This window comes from Pteropus vampyrus, unplaced genomic scaffold (genome assembly GCF_000151845.1).
Source record: "Pteropus vampyrus isolate Shadow unplaced genomic scaffold, Pvam_2.0 Scaffold117, whole genome shotgun sequence".
Taxonomy (NCBI): Eukaryota; Metazoa; Chordata; class Mammalia; order Chiroptera; family Pteropodidae; genus Pteropus; species Pteropus vampyrus.
Genome location: NW_011888898.1, coordinates 3,672,096 through 3,694,025, shown reverse-complemented (window position 1 = coordinate 3,694,025; position 21,930 = coordinate 3,672,096). Strand labels below are relative to the sequence as shown.

Genomic DNA, 21,930 nt, shown 5'->3' with positions numbered 1-21,930 from the left:
CCCGCCAGGCCCGGTCTGGCCGCCTCACCTGGCTGCTGCCCGGAGCTCGTCCCCCGGCCGGCGGTCCTGGGCGGCGGCGAAGAGGGGAAGGAAGAAGGGAGAGGGGGAAGGGACGGCGGGAGGGAAGAGGCGGAGTGGCCTCAAAGAAGGCGGGCGCCGCCGGGCCGGGGGTCAGAGGAAGACGGAGCCGAATCTGACGCGGCCGCCGCCGGCGCAAACGCTGAAGAGCCGCTCTGGCGCCCGCAGCCCCGCAGGAAGTGACGGGGGAGGGGCCTGTGCCCGCCCCCAGCCCCCGCCAGCCTCCATGCCCCGCCCCAGCCCCCGACCGCATCCTGGACTACAAGTCCCAGCAGGCGCTACAGCAGCGCCTGCGCTCGCAAGGCGTGCCGGGAACCTAGCAGGCTGGGGCCTGGTCCCTCTTGAGCCTAGGCCGGCCCTGGGCCCTCGGGCATGCTGGGAGTTGTAGTTCGGCTGGGAGGTGTGGGGCCCGCGGGAAGAGGGGCTAGGCCTTTTTTCTTTCTTCTCTCTGTCCGTTTTTCTGATTTTCCCCTCCGTCCTTCTCCTGCCTCGGTTCCTCTTTTTACTCCTTCTTTCAATTCCTCCTTCCGTAAATGTTTACTAAACACCTGCTACGTGCTAAGTACTACTCCAAGAGCTCATACGGTGGTGGAAGAGACAAAAATCCCTGCCCTCATGGAGCTTAGGTTTTAGTGGACGTAAACACAAAAAAAATAAAATCAGTAACTCTTATAGTGAGTTAAAAGGCAACAAGATGCCCTGGCCTCCTTTCTCGCCTGCTCACACTGGAACTGCTTCCCCACTGTTTAAAGTTTATTTTCTCTCTCTGCCTGTCTCTCAATCTCTCTCAATTTATTGCTCAAGCTTTCTAAGGAAATAGTTTAATTTGCATAAGTTTATATTATGAAATGCTGTGACTGAAGGGGCCTCTCCAAACAATGCTTTGGGACCCTGCCCCAGCCACAAAGGACTCCTCTGGACCAAGCCTCCTTACTTTGCTTCTTGAAAATATAAGAAAACTGAATTTCAGGAAACCAAATACAAGGGACTTTCACTGTTTTGGTGTCTTAGCCCAAGACAGTACTAAGCAACATTCAGATATTGTCCAGCCCTCTGATGAAGATGATTTTTTTTCTAACCTCCGAGCAGTCTGGATCACACACTCATTCGAGTAAAGGAGCAGACATGGAGAGGTTTGCCTAAATCCCAAACTGGGGCCCTGCTTTGAAGAGATTCTCTTCAAAGGATTAAAGGTAAAAAGAGGTGTCCTGCCCCATTTTACTACCACCCATGGAGACTCAAGTGATGGGCCTATGATGTCCAGTCTTTCTTCCCTTATTCCCTACATTGGGAGGTAGCGAAATTCCTCTATTTTTTTTCTAATCCAGACTTTGGATTTTATTCTATGACTTGGATCTCAAAATAGCCGGGCCTCTGTTTATCTCCTTAGTTAAATAGGAACAACAATTTCCTGTCTTACCCAGGGGTCATGAGAATTCCTAGAGCTTGATGCCCTGTCTCATATTCCCCATATGAAGAGTGCTAGTACTCTCTTTAGCGTTGTGCTATCCTAAGTGTGATGCTCTGCGCAACCCATGCAACTGTCTGTTCCTATCAGTGACTGATCACCTGTCATTCTGGGGTGATCATCCCTACAGCACTGTTCTCCCTCCCCCAACCACTGATCTTATTATCTCCATAGTTTTGCCTTTTCCAGAACATCATATCTGTAGAATGGGGCAGTATGTAGTCTTTTCAGATTGGCTTCTTTCACTTAGTAATATGCATTTAAGCTTCTTCCATGTCTTTTCGTGGGCTGATAGCTCATTTCTTTTTCTACTTTTTAATAGATACATTAAATAACAAGCATAATTTTTAGATAAAAATCAACCTCTCACAGGGCTTTTATGAGCTTTGCATGTTCTCATTCCTAATTACAAATACATATAACTTATCTTCTGGGAAGGAATACACAGAATTTAATGTAACTAACTTAATAGGCAGTTTCTTCCATCTTCTTCCTAAAGAAAGACAATCTCCAAATGCAACTGTGATAACTACAGGAAGGAAAGGCACACAGTGAGTGTTACGGGGTATTATGAAACCCTAGTTTCAGGGTTTAGGGACAGAGCAACCTGAAGCATTGTAGTTTATCAAAGATCCAAAGGGTCTGAAGGTGGTAACCAGGCAAAAGGGTGTAGGAAGTGTTCCAAGTAGGGGGAAAGAATGTACAAAACGCTGTGGCAGGACAGCACATGGTCCAGGTTCCAGTTACTATCGCTACAAAAAAAAAAAAAAAATCACTCCCAAATTTCGTGGCTTAAAAGAACAGCAATCATTTTATAATGTCATAGATATGTGAGTCAGGAACCTGGAAAGAGTTTGGCTAGGTCCTTCTAACCTGGGGTCTCTAGAATGTAGAGCTGGACCACTGGCAGATAAAGCACCTGGGCACTGACTGGGATGCTTTCTCTTCATGAAGCCTTCGGGCCTATCAACATGGTCTATGCATGGACTACTTTGAGCTTCCTCACAGCATGGCAGCCTTGGGGCCCTCTAACTGTGAATCAGAATAGTTAAATAATACTTAAGCTGCCTTGGAATGGCAGCTGAAGGCTTCAAGAGTAAGTATCCCAGAGAGCAAGGCAGAGTCACACTGAACTGCTTTACATGACTTAGTCTTGGATGTCACCTAGAGCCACGTCTACTGTAGTTCATTGGCTACAAGGAAGACACAGCCTGTCCAGATCCAACGGCAGGGGAATTAGACTCTACCTCCTGATGGGGGAGTGGAAATGGCAGGTCTGGAGCTCAGAGGAAAGGCAAGGATAGAGACACAGGTGTGAGTATCATCTGAGAGGTCACTGAAGCCTTAGGTGTGGATGTTAATGGATGTTAATACCTGATGAATTATCTCTGTTCTCACAGCCCCTTAGCACAACTTTGCATCTTTATATTCAATTATTTACTGAGTTTGCTTTGTTTGGCTAGGACTATGCGATCAATTTCCATGAGGGCAGACACACAGGCTATCCTGGTCACTCTGGTGGCTCCCGTCCATAACACAGTGCCTGGTACACATAAATTTCCATCAACCGCTGAGTCCCTGTTGGATTGATTGGTGCATGTCAAAGTTACCTATACTATGTGTTGCAAGGGAAAACAAGGTTGAGAACTACTTGCTAGTTTAGATGAGTAATTCTCAAGATTATTTGAGACAGACTGCTATCCTAAGGCTATTTCAGAATATTAGGGTGACAACATTTAGAAGATATAATGGAAGACCCCATTTGCAAAGCCATAAAAAACTTCATAAGCATAAACTTTATAATAACAATGTACAATCTACGTGAAGAAAAAACTTTAATTCTACAGAAGGACACAGAAAGCCTCGAACAAATAGAAATATAAGCTATGTTCTTGCCTAGCAAGACTCTGCATCATTAAGACAGACATATGAGGAGAGCCCAATAGAAACATAAACAGGATTTTGTTTTGGAATTAGATGAGCCATGTCTAAAATTCTTATGGAAAAATGAACATAAAACATTACTGAACATGCCTGATCAAGTAGTAAACGTATTATAAAGCCTTGCTAATTAAAACTGTTAGGTACTAGTGTCTAATTCCACAAATCAGTGGAAGACAAGAAAAATTCCAAAAAACACATGTTGGCACTTAGTATTCAATAAACGAGTATATCAAATCGCCGAAGATAAGATGGATTTCATTCAATAAATGGTTTGAGACAACTATGTAGCCTCTGTGAAATAAAAAAACAAAGTTAAATCCATACTTCATATCTCATACCTGGAAAAATTCCAACTAGATCAAGAATTTAAATGAAAAGAAGGAAACCATAAAAATACCAAAAGAACTCCTAGGAGAATCCTTTATGACTCTGAAGTGTAGAAGACCCTTTAACTATATGTGGACTGCAACTGGTGCCCATGTGTAAACTGTTTATTACCTGCTCAGGACAATATTACTACAGAAATTGAGAATAAGCTTTCAGAAAGTTTTCTAGCAAACTGACATCACCACATTTTTACTATATTTTACAAAAGTGCCAGTCTGCAATGGATTGAAATTTTTAAGTGCTGGTCTTTCACTATAGATAGTGCACTTACAGTACTGCTCTAAGGATGAGTTGGACATGGTTCCTGCCCTCCAGGGCTCAGGTAAGGATGGAGGGAGTCAGAGCTGATATGAGATCTATTTGAATTGAGCAAACACTGACACATGGACTTGATATACATCTGAAAACAATTTAAAAAACACATAAGGACGTTCACTCGTTTATCCACTTAGTGTTTACTAATGCCTACTACGTGCCAAGCAGTTGGAATATAGCAGTGAAAAAGACAGACATGGCCCTCACCTTCCTGGAGCTCACATCTAGTCAGACTATAAACAAGTTCACCAAATAAAGAAATATAATGTTTTCAAAGAGTGCTATAACGGAAATAAAAGCAGAATGAGATAGTGACTGCAGGATGGGCACTGCCAGTTTATAGGGTGGTCAGAGGATTCTCCAAAGAGGTGCCATCTGAGCTGAAACCTGAGGATGGGAAAGAGCCAGACATGAATTGAGTGGAGAGAACAGCATTCCAGGCAGAGAGAACAGTCAGTGCAAAGGTCTTAAGGTAGGAGATCGTCTCATGTAACAGGAAGAAGCCAGTATGGCTGGAGTGTAGGAAACAAGGGGGACAGTAGTTGCAGAAGCTATTGGAGTAGGGAGGGACTAGAACATGTTGCCAACATGAAGGAGTCAGGATTTTATTCTAAGTGTATTCTAATGTTTCGGCAGGGGACCAAGGCAACACGATTTGGGTTTTTAAAAGATCTCTATGTTGTGTGGAGAATGGATTGAAGAGAGGCAAGGGTAGAGTTATTGCAGATGTCCAGTTGAGAGAAGAGAGTGACTCGAACTAGGTGGTAGCACCAGAGGTAAAGAAATCCTGGTCTAGGAAATAATACTCAATGAAGTGGCAGTAGGTGTTCTTCATTCACAAGGCTGCATGTGATGCCAGGGTATGAAACTGGCCACCACCATAGCTGCCATTAAAAAAGGTCTCAGGCTATAATTAAAAAAAAAAAAAACAAGATGGAAAATAAGAGGTATCAGCGAGGATGTGGAGAAACTGGAATCTTCATACATTACTAGCGGGAATGTAAAATGGTGCAATCACAGTGGAAAACAGTTTGGTGGTTTCTCAAAAAACGAAACAATAGAATTTTCATATTCCCCAGCAATTTCACTCTTAGGTATATACCCAAAAGAAATGAAAACAGGGACTCAAATATATCCTTGTATGCCAATGTTCGTTGCAGCATTATTCACAATAGCCAAAAGGTGGGAAACAGCCCGTGTTCATCAACAAAAGAATGGATAATGAAGTTCTCATACATGTTACCACATGGATGAACTTTGAAAACACTGTGCTAAGTGAAATAAGGCAGACACAAAAGGACAAACATTGTATATTTCAACTTATATGAAATGTCTAAAATAGGCAAATTAATAGAGACAGTTAAGTAGATAAGAACTTACCAAAGACTGGGGTGAGAAAATGGGGAGTTATTCCTTAACCAGTACAGTTTCTCTTTGAGCCCATTAAAAAGTTTTGTAAACATAGAGCAGTGACGATTGCACAACATTGTGAATGTAATTAATGCCACTGAATTGTATATTTTAAAATGGTTCTTTTAAAAAAAAAAACTGAACTTACTTTTGTGGTACAACTACAACTCTGCTGCAAGTAAAAGTGTTGATATGGAGGAGCAATGAAGGAAGATGGGCAATCTAGGGGGGCTTCATGTAGGAGGTGTTGTTTAGGAAAAGTTGCCTAGAGGAAGTAATCAAGGGCTGCATTTAAGAGTAAGTAGTATTTCCGTAAGCAGAAATGAGAAGAAAAGTTCTTGGCAAGCCTAAGACCTACTTTCCTAAGGACCCTGGAGCCATGGCCTGGGTTATAATCTTGGCTCTGTTATTAACTGGCTCTATGACCTTAGGACCCCTCTGTGCCTCAGTTTCCTCCTTTATAAAATGATAGTAATGGTACCTTCTGCCTTGGCTGTTGTGAGGATTAAATTACTTAATACATGTAAAAGAACCTACATCAGTTCTTGGCACATGGTAAATGTTCCATAGTGTTAGGTATTCTCATTTTTGTTTAATTTTTATACAAATTTAAATTTTTTATGAAAATAAATGTTTACTGTGGGGAAAAAAAATCTAAGAAAATAAAAATCACTTGTTCTACCCCTCAGAGACAACCATTGCTAACCGTTTATTGCGTTGTCTTCCACAATTTCTTGTACCTAAATATACACAGACAGAGCTTATCCACGCACCTCTTTAGACTTCTTCGCAACTCGCAAACATCCTCCAACGTTCCACTGCTTTCTGAACGCCAGACAATAGAATTTGACTAAAACAAATCCCCGCCCCTTGACTTCGGCTCACGAAGCCACGCCCCATGTTGCCGCATGCGCACTCGAAGAGTTCGGGCGCAGTTGCTCTGCCGGGGCTTCCGCAAAACGGAAGTGATGTAAGCAGTGACGACGAGAGCGTCGCGGAAAAGCAAGGTTGGCCTCCGCGCGGTGCTGATTTCCGGAAGTAACTGCTCCGGCAGCATGCTTGAGGAGCTGGGTTTAATCGGAACTATAGGCGAAGATGACGAGGTGCCAGTGGAGCCCGAGTCTGACTCCGGAGACGAGGAGGAGGTATGAGCGGATCCGGGGTCGGGGCACAGTGGCGGGTTTCCTTGACTGCTTCCCATCCCCGAGATTCCTCCGCCCCTGCCCTCAAATTTTCAGCATCCCAGAGCCAGGCTGGCTTGTGTCCCTAGAAGAGCCTCTCACCGGGACCCAAGATCTTCCTCAGTTTGCTCGCCCTTAGCTTTTCCGCTCAGTGCCGGTGCCATTCCGTTTCGTCTTGGTGAGCTCTGTCCAGTCACTGAGATGATACTTAATCCAGGTCCTGTGGCATAAAGTTCCAGAGGTGAAGCCGGTCCTGGTTCCTGCTTAAGGAACCTTGGTTATCCATTTGTTCGTTATGCCAGTATTTATTCAATACTTACATGTGCTACAGCTAGTAGTAAGCATTCGAGACATAGCAGTGAACAGTCTGGGCAAGGACACCACTCTCCTGAAGCTTACGTTGGCATGGAGGGTGGGGGACAGACATTAAGCAGCATGGCAATTAAAAAGGGATTAGTGTCATGAAAAAGATGCTCACCCTTCAAAGATCCAGCCAGGATGTTTTCCTCTCCTTGACTTCACCTGACGACTGACACTTCCATTAGGATGTCCCATAACTTGCTTCCATCTCAAGCCAGAATGCTCGGAGTCATCCTTGACAGCTTCTTTCTCCTTACTCCCCTCCAATGTTCTGAAGGCTAGGTCAGGAATCTCTCTTAAGCTTTTGCCCCTCTCTCCATCCACACTGCTTCCATCTTAGTCCAGGCCACTGCCATCTTGTGCCTTGATACCTGCAGTACTAACATACCTGGTCTCTAACTCTTTCTCTTGGCCCTCTTTAGTGTATTCTCCACTTAGCAGCCAGAATGATCTTTTAAATTCTTGAATGGAAAACATAAATAAAGGACTGATGCAAATATGGCAAATGATAATGCAAAACTTCAAGTATGAAGTGCTATACAAGTATCAATAGTTCTCCTTTCTTTCCAATTTTCAAATGTATAGGTTTTAAAAGTTATCCTTTTGTTATTGATTTCTAACTTAATTGAATTGTGGTCAGAGAACAGAGTGTATATTGTTTCAAGAAAAATATTGATTTGTCTTGAAACTTATTGAAGATTTGATTAAAGACCCCACTGCGTGATCAGCTTTTGCAATTATTTCATGTATACTCAGAAAGAATGTTCATTTTTTTAATGGTAGGTGCAGTGTTCTTTATATGTTCATCGGAATGAAGCCTATTAATTGTGCCATTCAAATTTCCTACAGACTTACTCTTTTTGTCTGCTTAATCTATCAGTTACTGAGAGCGGTATGTTAAAATTTCCCATAACAAATGTAGATTGGTCAGTTTCTTCTTGTCTTCTGTCAATTTTTGCCGTGTAGATTTCTCATTTATTCGGTACCCTCATTTTCTTCTTCCTTTTCTGGTGTTCTTCTGTCTTAGTTCCATAGTCACCCTTCTTCTCCCTCTTCTCAGGGGCCCATCGTGCTGGGCAGAAAGCAGAAAGCCTTGCAGAAGACCCGTAGTGCCGATTTCAACCCTGACTTTCTTTTCACTGAGAAGGAGGGGATGTACGATGGCAGCTGGGCCATGGCTGATGTCATGAGCCAGCTCAAGAAGAAGGTGAGACTGACAATGATAGGCAGTTCCAGGCCTTGGGCTTTTAAGGTTGGACAATGGATTATGGGGTCTAATCCTGACCTCACTGCCTTTTGCCATCTACTTACATTCGGCAGATACTGGAACTCTTTGGGAATTATGTGGTATAGTTTTGATGGGATAGGGAGGAGTGGTCACAAATAACCCACAGTCTTGATTAAAACTAAACAAGTATAAAATGTTGCAAAATGGTTTCATTGTGGACTTTAGTTAAAAACACATTCATTGATCTAAAGATGATATTTAGAAGTATCAGAAATATTTTATTCTTTCATTAAAATGTCTATGATGGCTTTTCCTGGATGAGGGGATCGTGAACTCACACTAACTTCAGTGTATATAATAAGAGAGACCTTTCTGGATTTTATAGATATTACAATGTGAAAAAAGTCTTAGAGGAAACCTGATAATACTGGTTCGATGGTTTAGGAATACCAAACATCACATATAAATTGCTTGACTTAAGAAAAATGAACATAGCTATGTTAAAAATGGTCTCTTTTTTAAGTGTTCACTCCTTGTTTCAAATATTAGAAAGAAACTTATAACAGAGAACAATCTAGCAAACACCCTTGGTAGTGGTATTTTCGATAGCTAGACTCTTCCCCACAGATACTGTCATTCTGTCATTTGCCAGGTAATCTCATATGGCTGCACGTTTAAGGTCCCTGGTACCTACCCAGCACAGCCAAAGCTGCCACAGATGTCATTGTCATCTGCTTGTTTGCCAAGATCCCATGTTTTTCTTTAAATATGGTTAACAAGCCAGAAAATGCTTGAAAATTATTTTCTGTTTCATGCACTTCAAAGAGAAATATTGCCTGCTCAGAGCAGTTTAATTCAGACCCTGCTGGAACTTGTTCTGATTGAAATAAAACAGCGTTGTCTTTTCAAGGTTATGTTAAAAAGAGGATTTTTTTTCCCTATTCTATTCATATGGACCCAATGTAACAAAAGATTTGCTCTTATAAATCTTATAGTCTAGCATGATAGAAAATAGCTAGACAAGTGATAACAGTTACCCATAATCATGATAAGTGCCATAGCAATTTAGGGTGTTTTGAGGATGCATAAAGGGGACTTGCCATTACTTTACTCTTTCTAAAGTTTTAGCACTAGCCAGCATTACCTGAATTTGCTCAGATTTCAGCATTTTAATTAATAAGCTAAATTATGGTAAGGGGGAAGAGTTTTAAGAGTTTTTCTAAGTAGTATTCACATATAATGTGACATCACTTGGTGATTGTATCATTCTGAATAGTAAACACCTTCCAAAATATAGATGTTTTTACTGGTTCCAGGTAATTTAAAGCTTATACACAAAGACCACTTATTTTAATGTTTTTTGGCTGTAAATAACCTACAGATTGATTAATCAGGACAGACAACCTTTTTCTATATTAACATCTGAGACCCAGCCCTTAGAGAAACTTTGCTTTGTTTCTTGCCCATATGTATATTCTTTTCATCTTTTTATTTTTATCTGCAGAGGGCAGCGACTACATTAGATGAGAAAATTGAGAAAGTTCGAAAGAAAAGGAAAACAGAGGTGAGAAAGCAAAGCAGTTCCTTCTCTTTGTAGTTAAGCCCACAGCTTTATTCTCAACACTGCTCCACCATTTCTCTTCAAGCCTGAGTCGAAGTGCAGCCGGTGCAGGCAGGCTTCTCTGTGCATTAATATTCACGCAGAATTCACATAGCGTTCTGCCCAGACTAGAGAACATAATACTGTTCTTCGTAGGTTCTGGGGCTTCTTGAAGTTGGTAGATGCCTTGCTTTTTTATAATTTTTCTTTCCAGGATAAAGAAGCGAAGTCTGGGAAGTCAGAGAAGGAGAAAGAAGCAAAAGAAGGTTCTGAACCGGAGGAGCAGGAAGATCTTGAAGGGAAAGACGAGGAAGGCTCAGAAGATGAAGAATCCGAGACTGACTACTCATCAGCTGATGAGAACATCCTCACCAAAGCAGGTAGATGATGCAGTGGCGCCTTCAGAAAAGGCAACAGGAAATTGGAACATGTTGTCCTTGACTCTGTAGGATTTCCTATGCGCTTTTAAACAGAGCATAAATCTAACATCTCCATGTTGAACTCTGTTTTAGCTTCTTTTTTCTTGGGACTTTGTCAGGGTGTACTTTGCAGGCAGACTGTACTCTTTTCCTCATTTCTAGCCTCTCACAGCTGCCAGCCTTTCTGTGACTCAAAATTTATTTGAGGTGATAGGTCTAACCAGGTAGTGGGTGCTCCGTAGATATTTCTTACAGAAATGAATGCTAAAGCATCATTTCATAGCATAACGGTTGAGAGCCTGGCCTCTGGAACTCGGTGGGTTCGCTTCCTGTCTGACTTCAGGTGAATTACTTACCTGCTCTGCCACACAGTGACCTCATCTCTGAAACGAGGCTAATGACAGTCACTCCCTCAGGTTGTTGTGTGGATTCAGTGAGGTATTCACATAAAACACGTAGGACAATGTCTAGCAGGTTGTAAATGCTCAATAAGTACGGTCCCTGATTATGTTTTTCTCCGTAGATACACTCAAAGTAAAGGAACGGAAGAAGAAGAAGAAAGGACAGGTGAGCATGGGCTTAGAAAACAGTGTGCAGCTTGTTTTTGCAACCTAAAAGGATTTCAAGGTCATATTGTTTTCTTGGGCCTTTTTTTTTTTTTTTTTTTGCTGAATTCTGTCTTTTGATTTTCTGGTGTAGGAAGCAGGAGGGTTTTTTGAAGATGCATCCCAGTATGATGAAAACCTTTCATTCCAGGATATGAACCTTTCTCGTCCTCTTCTGAAGGTAGCGGCTTCTTTTGGAAGTCACCACAAAACTGGGCTCTTTGTCCCCCTAAACTCCGTTGTCCACACAGCTGCCAGAGAACCCTCTTAAACAAAAAGTCCCATCTTGCTCAGTAAAGCCCTGCCCGCTCTGGTCCCCTCTGCTGATGTCTCTTCGCACTCATTCTGCTCTGGCCACACTGGCCTCGCTGGCCCTCAAACAGGTCAGGCACCCTCTTCCTCAGGGCCTTTGCACTTGCCGTTCCCCTCATCTGGAAGATTCTTCCAGAAATCTGCTCCTTGCCTCTTCTAGGATTTCACTCAGTATCCCCTGCTCAGTGACAGCTTCCCTGACCACCCTACTGTAAATTGCACTCATTCCCTCCCTCTACCTTCCCCAGCCGCTTCGACTGCTGTAGTTTTCTGCTTAGCATTTGTCTCCATAGGACATGTGTCTGTTTCTGGTTTCTTTTTTTCTCCCGGATTGTAAGATTCCCGAGGGCAGGGCTTTTATCTCTTTTCTTCACTGCTGTATCCTCTGCCTAGAACAGGGCCTCACACACAATAAAAATGGATCAGATGACTGGGAGGGATTTCCATAGTTACCACTAGTTTGGAAACCTTTGTTTGTTTCACACTGAGACACTGTCTCTCTCTGTCTAACCCTCTCTTTTTTGTTCAGGCCATTACCGCCATGAACTTCAAGCAGCCTACCCCCATCCAGAAGGCGTGCATACCTGTGGGACTGTTGGGGAAGGACATCTGTGCCTGTGCAGCCACTGGGACAGGTAAAAAGGATAGGGACTTGGGGAGAGGAGAGGCAGAAGGAGAATGTTCAACTTAGAACAGCCTTTGGGTTGACTATGAAAAGGCTACTATGGTAAATATACAAGTATAATTTTTAATGTAATAAGACTACATATTCTGTTTAGTAACTCTTTTTTAAAAACTTACTATATATTTTTTTTTCTTTAAATGGTCTTTACTCTTTTAAAATGGTTGCATAGTATTTTATTACATGACTATTTTTACTGTATAATTTACTGCACTAATAGAGAATGTTACATTGAACGTACATTGAACGTTCCTTTTATAAAATTTTTACTCTTACCAAGGTTGCCTATCATGGCAGAGACAGGAAGTCACGGTCACAGATACCTTGATAGTTTTAAGTGAAAATGACCTTCACTATACCCACTGCAACCTGTGACCCATGACTGTCGTACATATTTCTGTGCTCAGGTGAAAACCCAGACCTTGAAGCGACTGAAGTTCTCCTCCTTGCTTTCTCCCTGTCCTTGCCTCCAGGTAAAACTGCTGCTTTTGCGCTGCCCGTCTTGGAGCGTCTAATCTATAAACCTCGCCAGGCTCCCGTAACTCGCGTGCTGGTGCTGGTTCCCACCCGAGAACTGGGCATCCAGGTACACTCCGTCACCAAGCAGCTGGCCCAGTTCTGCAACATCACTACCTGCCTGGCTGTGGGTGAGTGTCTGGCTGAGGGCTGCCAGCCGCTGAGAGACTATGACGTGGTGGAACATGGATGTGCCCCACCATCTGAGGGTGGCGGGTGCCAGGAAAGCCCATTCAACTGAATCCACTTAAAAACTGGATGATGTGTTTTCATAGGACATAGTGGTGGGAGGGGAGAGGGTTTGATTGAGACTTAACCCGTCTTACAGAATGAAACCTCAAAATTATGGAAAAAAAGTTTTCTGGGTACTAAATTTAGGATATAATTCCTGCTTTGCATGAATAATGAATCGAATATTCTTTGGGGCAGAATTTTTCTGATGATGTTATGTGATGGGGTTATCTAACTTTCACTTTACTCTTCCTGTGCAATGGGAAGTCAAAAGTGATGTAGAAAGACATCAGTTTTGCAGCTGCTTCTCTCAGTTCTCTGATGCTTGAATTGTCCTATTCTGAAGTGCATTTTTGTCATTATCTTTTTGATTTTTGTACTTAGCACAGTTGTAATTAAATAATCTGTCTTTCCAAACAGATTGTAAAATCCACAAGCGAAGCCTCCGTCAGTTTTATTCTCTGCTGTTCCCTCTGCATCTGGCATGAGACCTGGCAGGTGGCAGGGCTCAGTTAGTCCTGGTGACTGACTGAACTGGCCACCTGGTGGGCTCTTTTCTCTGCAGGTGGCCTGGATGTGAAGTCTCAGGAAGCAGCTCTTCGGGCAGCACCTGACATCCTCATCGCCACCCCGGGCCGACTCATTGATCACCTCCACAACTGCCCTTCCTTCCACCTGAGTAGCATCGAGGTGCTCATCCTGGATGAGGCTGACAGGTGCACCTGAAATACCTGCCACCCTGTATTATTCTACACGGCTCTCACTGGTTCAACTGCTTATGTGTGGGCCTTTGCCCATACTCAGCCCAGATTGTCCTGCTCTTTTTCTGCTCAGTGAATGAATGGCAGCTCCTTCCTTCCAGTCGTTCAGGCCAAAATTCTTAGCATCATTCTTATCTCCTCGTTTTCACACCCCACAAGACATCCATTGGTGAATCCTGTCAGCATTTGTCCAGTTAGGGGCTTCTCCATTTGCCATTCCCACAGCTTGAAATGACTTCCTTTACCTCCTCGGGTTTCTGCTCCAGTTGTCACTTATCTGAGAGGCCTTTGCCAGCCACTCTCTATAATAGTTCCTGCCTTCCCCTCTACTCCTTCGTCATCCTTCCATTCCTACCTTATGCCTCCCTGACCTCCTGCATTGTTACCTGAATGCTGGTGTGTTGGTCGTGTCCCTCCTCTTGCCTGGAATGTCATATTTGTGATGGCCCGGCTTTCTGTCGCTTGCTGCCCCAACCCAGTGCCCAGGGCCAGGTCACTAGCAGGTGCTCAGTGAGTGTTGAATAACCAATTGACTGACTCACCCAGAGCAAACGAACCATTCTAGAGGCCCAAAGGAAGTAAAGGAGATCATTCTAAGCCAAGGAGACATGATCTGGTTTAGGTTTTAAAGGGGAAGGGAATTGTATGCTTCAAACATGTCAGTGTGTCAGAAGACCAGGAAAGGCTATGAAAGTTTCAGATTAAGAAAACATAACAATTAATATATTAATATATAATAACAATTAATACCTGATTCGCAGCTGGAGCCTGAACTAGATGGAGAAATAGTGTGCAGGACTGGGTCAGTTGAAAAAACCTGGAATCAAAGTTATCTCACCAATTATTATTACCTACAAAGAGGAAGAGGTTCCTTTACCAGTGGAGAGAGCTGGCAGGCACCACTTTAACCACGTGATCAAACGCACATCAGCGGTACTGAAATAAAATGACGATCTGTGTCTCCTGATGGAGTGAAAGCGAAGTGTACCTCTGCACATTCTCCCAGCAATGACTTATTAAATCTGGTCACTGGGAAATAATTAGATAAATCCAGAGTGTGAAAGGGGTCAGGGGACTTTCCTAGATTCAAGGAGACTAAAGAGACACGACAACCAAATGCAACACAGGAACTTTGCTTCCTGTACTAAAAAAAAATAAAAAGACAGCTATAAAATGATATTTTGGGGACAGTTAGGAAAATTTGAATATGAACTGTAGTTTAGATATTCAAACACTTAAAATTCTTGGGTGTGATAATGACATTGTGGTTATGTAGGAGAAGGTCTTCTTAGGGAACATGTGCTGAAATATTTCAGGGGTAGGGTGTCATGATGTCTGCAACTCATTTGCAGATAGTTCAGCCAAAAAAAAGAGATTAAGTGAATGTGGCCAAATGATGATTCCTAATGAATCTTGTTGAAAGGGTAAAATGACAATATTAATGCTAATCAAATAAATAAATGAGCCTGAAACCTAACCTACGACAACATCAAACCATTGCCTGTCTGATGTTTTCTGCCCCTCACTGTGACAGAAGTGAGCTTAGGCTTTTCTCTTGACTCCTTCCCTTCTCTGCTCACCAGGATGCTGGACGAATACTTTGAGGAGCAGATGAAAGAGATCATCCGAATGTGTTCCCACCACCGCCAGACTATGCTCTTCTCAGCTACGATGACAGATGAGGTGGGCCGTGGGGTTTCTCCTCGGCGGGGCGAATGGAGAAGGCAGTGCAGAGGACCCCGGGCTGGGCCAGAGGGGGTGGCCTGGGGCCAGCACAGCTTGCCTCTTGGCAGGCAGATGAGCATGCCTGTCTTTGTGCCTGGCAGGTCAAAGATCTGGCTTCTGTTTCTTTGAAGAACCCTGTCCGGATATTTGTGAACAGCAACACGGATGTGGCCCCCTTCCTGCGGCAGGAGTTCATCCGGATCCGGCCGAATCGGGAAGGGGACCGGGAGGCCATCGTGGCAGGTGGAAGGAAGCCCAGGGCAGGGCTGGGCAGGGTGGGGTGCTTGAGTCCCTTGGCTTCCTAGGGGCCACACTGAAGCCCTTGGGTTTCACCCTGGCGCCTCTTCTATCTGGTCTCCCCGAATCCAGTGTGTACTGCTGCCATTCCTCTACCCCATCACTTTCGCTGAGTCCTTTCTCCCTTTCTTTTATCGTCTCACCTCTCTCCCACCATCCAGTCCTCTTTATGTTCTGCTGTACTCACCACTTCCCCTCACCTGCCCCTCTGGCCCTTAGTTCAGGCCACTACCTTCCCCTAGATTATTACAGCAGCCGCTTTGCCATGCTCCTTCCACCCTTGTGCCTTGGTAATGCATTCTCCACGCTGCAGATCATTTAAAACGATTGTTTACACACGACCGTTTACCTCGGTTATTTCCTTATTTAAAGCCCTCTGGGTTTTTCTTTTGCTTTCAGACTAAAATCCAGGTGCCCTAGCGAGTCCTGTGAGACCCTCTGGGACTGGCTTCTGCCTGCCTTGTTGCCTTTGGCCAGTGGCGCTCTAGCCAAACTCGGCCTTTGCTTTCTAAAACCCACCAAGCTCTTTCCTCTGCCTGGAATCTCCCCCCAAATCTCCTGGTTGAGCCTGCCATGTCATTCAGCCTGTGAGAGAGGCCAGCCCTGAAGCTACCTTCCCATCCTCCCTGCAGTCTCGCAGCATTTATCACCGTTGGGAGTCAGTCAGCCTCCCTGTCTCCGCCCTAGAATATGAGCTTCCCGGGCAGAGACTTCGCCTGTCTTCTCAGTGCCAGGCGCAGCAGCGCTTCTCACGCAAGGAAGGAGTCTGTTTTGGAAATGGCTGTTGGCTCACTCTTTTCTCCCTGCCAGCTCTGTTGACAAGGACCTTCACTGATCACGTGATGCTGTTCACCCAGACCAAGAAGCAGGCCCACCGCATGCACATCGTCCTGGGGCTCATGGGGCTGCAGGTGGGCGAGCTCCATGGCAACCTGTCACAGACACAGCGGCTGGAGGCCCTCCGGTAAAGTTTGGGGAAGGGGCCGGGCTCCCACCCCACCTTCGCAGGCAGGTCACACAGGCCTCTCTTCATTCGAGAGAGGGAAAATACCACCCAGTGGTTGTGTTAAAGCAATAGCAGCGGACACAGGTAGCACAGTTCCCCACTGAGAACGTTTTAGTCTAAGCCCTGGAAGGTCCTGTCTCAGGTACAGTCAGAAGCCGGACTTCACAGTCTCGCAGAAGAGTTTACTCGTGCCCAGAACTTGCATGTGGGAGCCGCGGAGTGGCTTGGAAATTCTGACTTGGGAACACTCAACATACATTCTGTTCTCTACAGCTTTTCCAGAGCAGTGGACAAACCTGGTCTGATAGAGCGAGATTTGGAATCACAGTTAGCCACTGTTTCTTGACCATTTACTTTGCCAGATCCTGTGCAGTGTGCTTTTCCATGTGATTCCTCGTTTAATTCTCACAGGATGGAATTAGCCGAGAGACAAGGAGGGACCCTTTGGAATTCACCTGTCCCTGTCGCGCGCAGACGAGAGTCGTTTTTTAAAGAAAGGCTGTTTTGAATGTTCAGGCATTTGTCTGTGCTACTTTGATTGCTTAGCTCTGTGGTTCTCAGACTTTCATATAGGAATTACTGCCTGAGGCGATATACACAAAATGATGTTTGCTCCCCTTTATGGATTGTTGAGGGAGGAGTGTAAATGCCAATGGGCAACATTTAGGATATGTCCCTGCTGTGACAGCTGCACCTGCTGCTTGACTACAAACGGATTTGTGTTCTTTCTGCCACCTCAGACTCTGGCAGAACATCGGGCTGGGAATCTGAATGAACATCTCTTTGTGATTCTTTCCAGGCGCTTTAAGGATGAACAGATTGACATCCTCGTGGCCACAGATGTGGCAGCCCGTGGACTTGACATCGAGGGGGTCAAAACAGTGAGCAGGCTCCATCTTCCTTGAACTTTTGGTGGGAGTCTTTTTACCTGCTCTTCCCCCAACTCCCAGGTTTGACTGATGCTCAGCTTTGACCTTCCAGGTAATCAACTTCACGATGCCCAACACCATCAAGCATTACGTCCACCGGGTGGGGCGAACGGCGCGTGCCGGCAGGGCTGGGCGCTCCGTCTCTCTGGTGGGAGAAGAGGAGCGGAAGATGCTGAAGGAGATCGTGAAAGCTGCCAAGGCCCCTGTGAAGGCCCGGATACTTCCTCAAGGTAAGCAGGCACCGCTGCAGCAGCTAGGGCTGTTTGGGAAGGTGGGGTGGGATCCAAGATCAATCTCTGTGGAATGGTGCAGGGGCAGAGAGTAATGGAAGAGAGCAGGTGCCTTGCAGTCAGGAGCCAGATTTGAAACCCCGCTCTGCCACTTCCTTGCTCAGTGACCCTGGGCAGCCTCTCCGTGTTTCAGTCTCTCTGTGTGTAAAACAAAATAATGATAGACTTGTGCCCCAAGTGCCTCATTCATAGGTATTTTCCAATCTTTGGGAAGAGAAGGACTCTTCTTGGGGTAAAATCCCCACTAATTCCCTCCCCGCCTCACCCAGCCCCCTGATCCTTGAGGGGCACAGTGTGGGGAGAAGGTCAGCACTCATTCTTTTTGGATATCTTCCATTCCTTTTATTCTCATCTGTAGGAGTCATATAAAGCACACCCTTTTAAAAAGTTATTTTCTAAGTTACAAAAATAATACATATTCAGTGTTGGAAATTAGTAAATAAAATAAGAGCCAAAATATAATTGTATGTCACGGAACTAACCACTGTTAGTATCTAGGTGCATATCTTTTTCTGACTTTCTCCATTCATATATGTCTTTTTCTTTCATTTGTTTCATTTTCATTTCATTCATTCAATTAGCAAGCAATTATTGAGTACTACTGTGTGCCCGGTGCTATTTATTCTATTACAGAATAAATGCAGACTATAATAAATCTTCTCTATATATTACATGTAGAATGGAATAGAATAAATATCGGGGACACAGCAGGACACAAAATAGCTGATACTCTGGCAGGAGAAAGACATAATGAATAAGCTAACAGAAGATGTGACCGAGAACTATAGGAGGAGAGCTGCCTACTTTAGGAAAACTGTTCAGGAAAGGCCTCTGAACAGATGAGATGAGTCCTGGATGACAAGAAGAGGCAGCCATGAGCGGTCTGGGGTTGGAGCGTGCTAATCAGAGAAAACCAGGACAAAGCGTGTGAGGCAGGAACAGATGTGGTGTGCGAGAAAAAGGGAAGGAAGGCCAGAGGGCCCAGGGCATGGTGAGCAGGATGAGATAGAAGGTCAGAGAGGTGGGCAGGGGCCATGCTTGGGAGTTTGGAATTTATTCTAAGAGCAACAGGAAACCTTTTGTGTGTGTATGGGGGGTGGGGGTGGGGAGGCGGAGGTACGGCTGTTAAGCAGAGAAGTAACACATTAAAAAATTTTTTTCTATGTCACAAGATATATCTACATCATTCTCATCAGCAATAGAGTATTCACCCTTATTTTAAAATCTTTTTTGATTCTCTTCCCTCGAGATGTCATCCTCAAATTCCGGGACAAGATTGAGAAAATGGAGAAAGATGTGTATGCAGTTCTCCAACTAGAGGCAGAGGAAAAAGAGATGCAACAGTCCGAAGCCCAGGTGAGGCCATGAGGAGGCCTCTGTATGCAGCGCTGCGCAGTGAGCACACTGCGTCAGCCCCTGCTGGTTCAGCCCTTCTGAAATGCTGTATCTGCCATACCTATCATCAGAGCCCCAAGAATTTGCTGGCAGTGGCTTCCTGCAGCTGCCATGTTATGTATTGTCAGATGGAGGTTTCATGGCAGGCACCCTATTGCTGTCTCCACAGATCAACACAGCAAAGCGGCTCCTGGAGAAGGGGAAGGAGGCATCAAACCACGAGCCTGAGAGGAGCTGGTTCCAGACCAAAGAAGAGAGGAAGAAGGAAAAAAGTATGTTGGGGAGGTTCCTCAAAAAGCTAAACATAGAACTCATAGGACCCAGCAATTCCACTCTTAGGTCAATACCCAAAAGACTTGAAAACAGGCACTCAAATAGATAGTTGTATGCTAGTGTTCATTGAAACATTATTCAAAAAAGGGTGAAAGCAGCCCATGTCCATCAGTAGATGAATGGAGACACAAAATGTGATGTGTACGTACAATGAAATATTCTTCAGCCATAATGAAGTTCTGGTGCATGCTGCAAGGATGAACTGTGAAAACATGCTGAGTGAAGTAATCCAGACACAAAAGGACAAATATTTAAGATTCCACTTATATGAGGTCCCTGAATAGGTAAATTCATAGGAACAGAAAATAGAATAGTGATTACCAGGGGTTAGGGCAGGGAGTACTACTTAATGGATACAGAGCTTCTGTTTGGGATGATGAAAAAGTTTTAGAAACAGATAATGGTGATAATTCAATATTGTGAATATAATTAATGCTGCCGATTGTACTTAAGAATAGGTAAAATGGCAAATTTTATGTTATATATTTTGCCACAATTGAACAAAAAGCAAGTGAAGAAGATATTTTTATATATTCCCTTCCTCCCTTTAAAAAAAAAAAATACAAATGAATTCACATTGTCCTATACCCTGCTTTTTAAAAAAACGAATTGTATGACTTGGAGATCATTTTATATAGTTGTATATATCACTGCCTTTTTTTTCTTTCCTTTTTGAATATGGCCATGTGGTCTTCCATCCTATGGGTAGATTATAATTTCTTTAATTTATCTTCTGTTGAGGGACAATGAGGTTGTTTCTAATCTTTTGCTATTATAAACAAGTTATATAGTGAATAACTTTGTACAGATGTCCTTTCACAATTAAGCAAGTATATTTGATTTACAGGATAAATTCCTAAAAGTAGAATTGTAGGTCAGGGGTATGTGTATTTATTATTTTGTTACAGATTGCAAAATTACTCTCCAAAGAGGTTCTACCAGTAATTTAAGAAATACTGCTTATATATAATGGGACAAAACAATTAGGGTGTATGTTTGTTAAATTTCTATATTAAAAATAGAATTATAACTCTAATGTGGGAATGTGTGCGGGGGCATAAGTTAACTAAATACTCATCTTTCACAATAGGAGATAGATAATGAATGTCTGAAATGGATTAATCAAGAAGTGGAGATAACCACCAGGAGAGGAAGTGACCGCTGCTTCTCATTCTAAGCTCTTACTTACTAATTTAAAATATGTGCACTTCTTATTGTAAGTTTAATAAAAGATATAAAGTGGTACCTAAGATCTTACGCTCTCTTTTCATTCCAGTTGCTAAGGCTCTGCAGGAGTTTGACCTGGCCTTAAGAGGAAAGAAAAAAAGGAAGAAGTTTATGAAAGATGCCAAGAAAAAGGGGGAGATGACAGTGAGTGGCCTCCTCTTTGGCGTTGGGTCCGTGCCCAGAGGAATGGGTTAGGGCTGCCTAGTCTTTACCATAACTCACGTGTCATTCTCTCCCTAGGCAGAGGAAAGGTCCCAGTTTGAAATCCTCAAGGCACAGATGTTTGCTGAGCGGCTGGCGAAGAGGAATCGCAGAGCGAAGCGGGCCAGAGCAATGCCTGAGGACGAGCCTGCGAGAGGCCCTGGTAGGCATACAGTGAGCCCATAGAAGAGGGTAGGAATGTTCTCCCGAAAACCTGTGCTTGTGGTCAGGGAGAAAATTGGAGGGATGATAATAATAGCACACATTTTTTTGAGTAATAAGTATGTATTAGTGTGTACAGCTATACCTTTATTGGATCCATGTGGTGAAGGGACCCTGCAGTTAGTGGGAATAGCTAGGATTTGAACCCAGGCCTTTGTGACTCTGGAGACTAAGTCCTTGTCAACCGAGGAACAGGTCAGGGTAGAATGAAGTGAAGACAGTCTTTGATCCATTTCACATGTAAATGGTCCATTTCACTTTGGACTCTGCAATCATTCTTTGGAGTGGTTCCTTCACACCTGGTACTTCTGATTATTCCTTTTCTGCCAGGATCTAATGTCTCGCCTCCATGTCAATAAATCATCAGGCCAGAGCATCCACTGAACTTAGAACCATTTCCCTGAGCTTAAGAGGATTTAGGAGCTTGGGCCAAAGAGGACATATCTAACCTATTGTTTCTGTGCACAGCCAAGAAGCAAAAACAGGTGAAGAAATCTGTATTTGATGAAGAACTCACCAACACGAGCAAGAAGGCCTTGAAACAGTATCGAGCTGGGTAGGGGTTTTAAGTCATCATGGAGCTCTTGGAATTTTGACGAAAGCTGTGATCCTCTTCTTTCCCCACTCCCAATTCTCATATACCTATAGCTTTATAATATATAATTCAAAGAATTTCTATGCCCACCTCCCGACCCGCCTGTGAATCCCAGGGTGAGAAAAGGAGAGAGGTGGCGAGGCCCTATCTTGGCGGTGAGATGGCACATTTTGGGTTCAGAAATAGAGCTTTCCCTCAGGAGAGTGATATAAC

At 43.9% G+C, this 21,930-nt stretch overlaps 2 protein-coding genes across 8 annotated transcripts in view; one reads left to right on the top strand and one right to left on the bottom strand.

Moving 5' to 3' along the window:
- The window catches only part of STAU1 (staufen double-stranded RNA binding protein 1), a 51,437-nt gene extending 44,944 nt beyond the window's left edge, over positions 1-6,493 (bottom strand). For 3 of the 6 annotated variants that reach the window (XM_023534045.1, XM_023534044.1, XM_011366002.2), the window contains exon 1: positions 29-246. The gene's annotated coding sequence lies outside the window, so the exon portion shown is untranslated. Of the gene's footprint in view, positions 1-28; positions 251-6,375 lie in introns of those variants that run through there. The other 3 variants (XM_023534046.1, XM_023534042.1, XM_011366001.2) reach the window with 3 other exon arrangements.
- A 56-nt stretch (positions 6,494-6,549) lies between these two features.
- Positions 6,550-21,930, top strand: part of DDX27 (DEAD-box helicase 27) — a 30,400-nt gene continuing 15,019 nt past the window's right edge. The window contains exons 1-19 of one of the 2 annotated variants that reach the window (XM_023534041.1): positions 6,550-6,747; positions 8,204-8,350; positions 9,876-9,935; positions 10,186-10,351; positions 10,914-10,957; positions 11,090-11,176; positions 11,837-11,942; positions 12,463-12,636; positions 13,302-13,452; positions 15,081-15,180; positions 15,324-15,465; positions 16,330-16,483; positions 17,325-17,406; positions 17,507-17,684; positions 18,994-19,100; positions 19,309-19,411; positions 20,749-20,843; positions 20,940-21,063; positions 21,591-21,678. In XM_023534041.1, coding sequence (XP_023389809.1) covers positions 6,658-6,747; positions 8,204-8,350; positions 9,876-9,935; positions 10,186-10,351; positions 10,914-10,957; positions 11,090-11,176; positions 11,837-11,942; positions 12,463-12,636; positions 13,302-13,452; positions 15,081-15,180; positions 15,324-15,465; positions 16,330-16,483; positions 17,325-17,406; positions 17,507-17,684; positions 18,994-19,100; positions 19,309-19,411; positions 20,749-20,843; positions 20,940-21,063; positions 21,591-21,678 — 2,198 coding nt within the window. In that variant the 5' untranslated portion in view covers positions 6,550-6,657. Of the gene's footprint in view, positions 6,748-8,203; positions 8,351-9,875; positions 9,936-10,185; positions 10,352-10,913; positions 10,958-11,089; positions 11,177-11,836; positions 11,943-12,462; positions 12,637-13,301; positions 13,453-15,080; positions 15,181-15,323; positions 15,466-16,329; positions 16,484-17,324; positions 17,407-17,506; positions 17,685-18,993; positions 19,101-19,308; positions 19,412-20,748; positions 20,844-20,939; positions 21,064-21,590; positions 21,683-21,930 lie in introns of those variants that run through there. The other variant, XM_011365990.2, reaches the window with a different exon arrangement.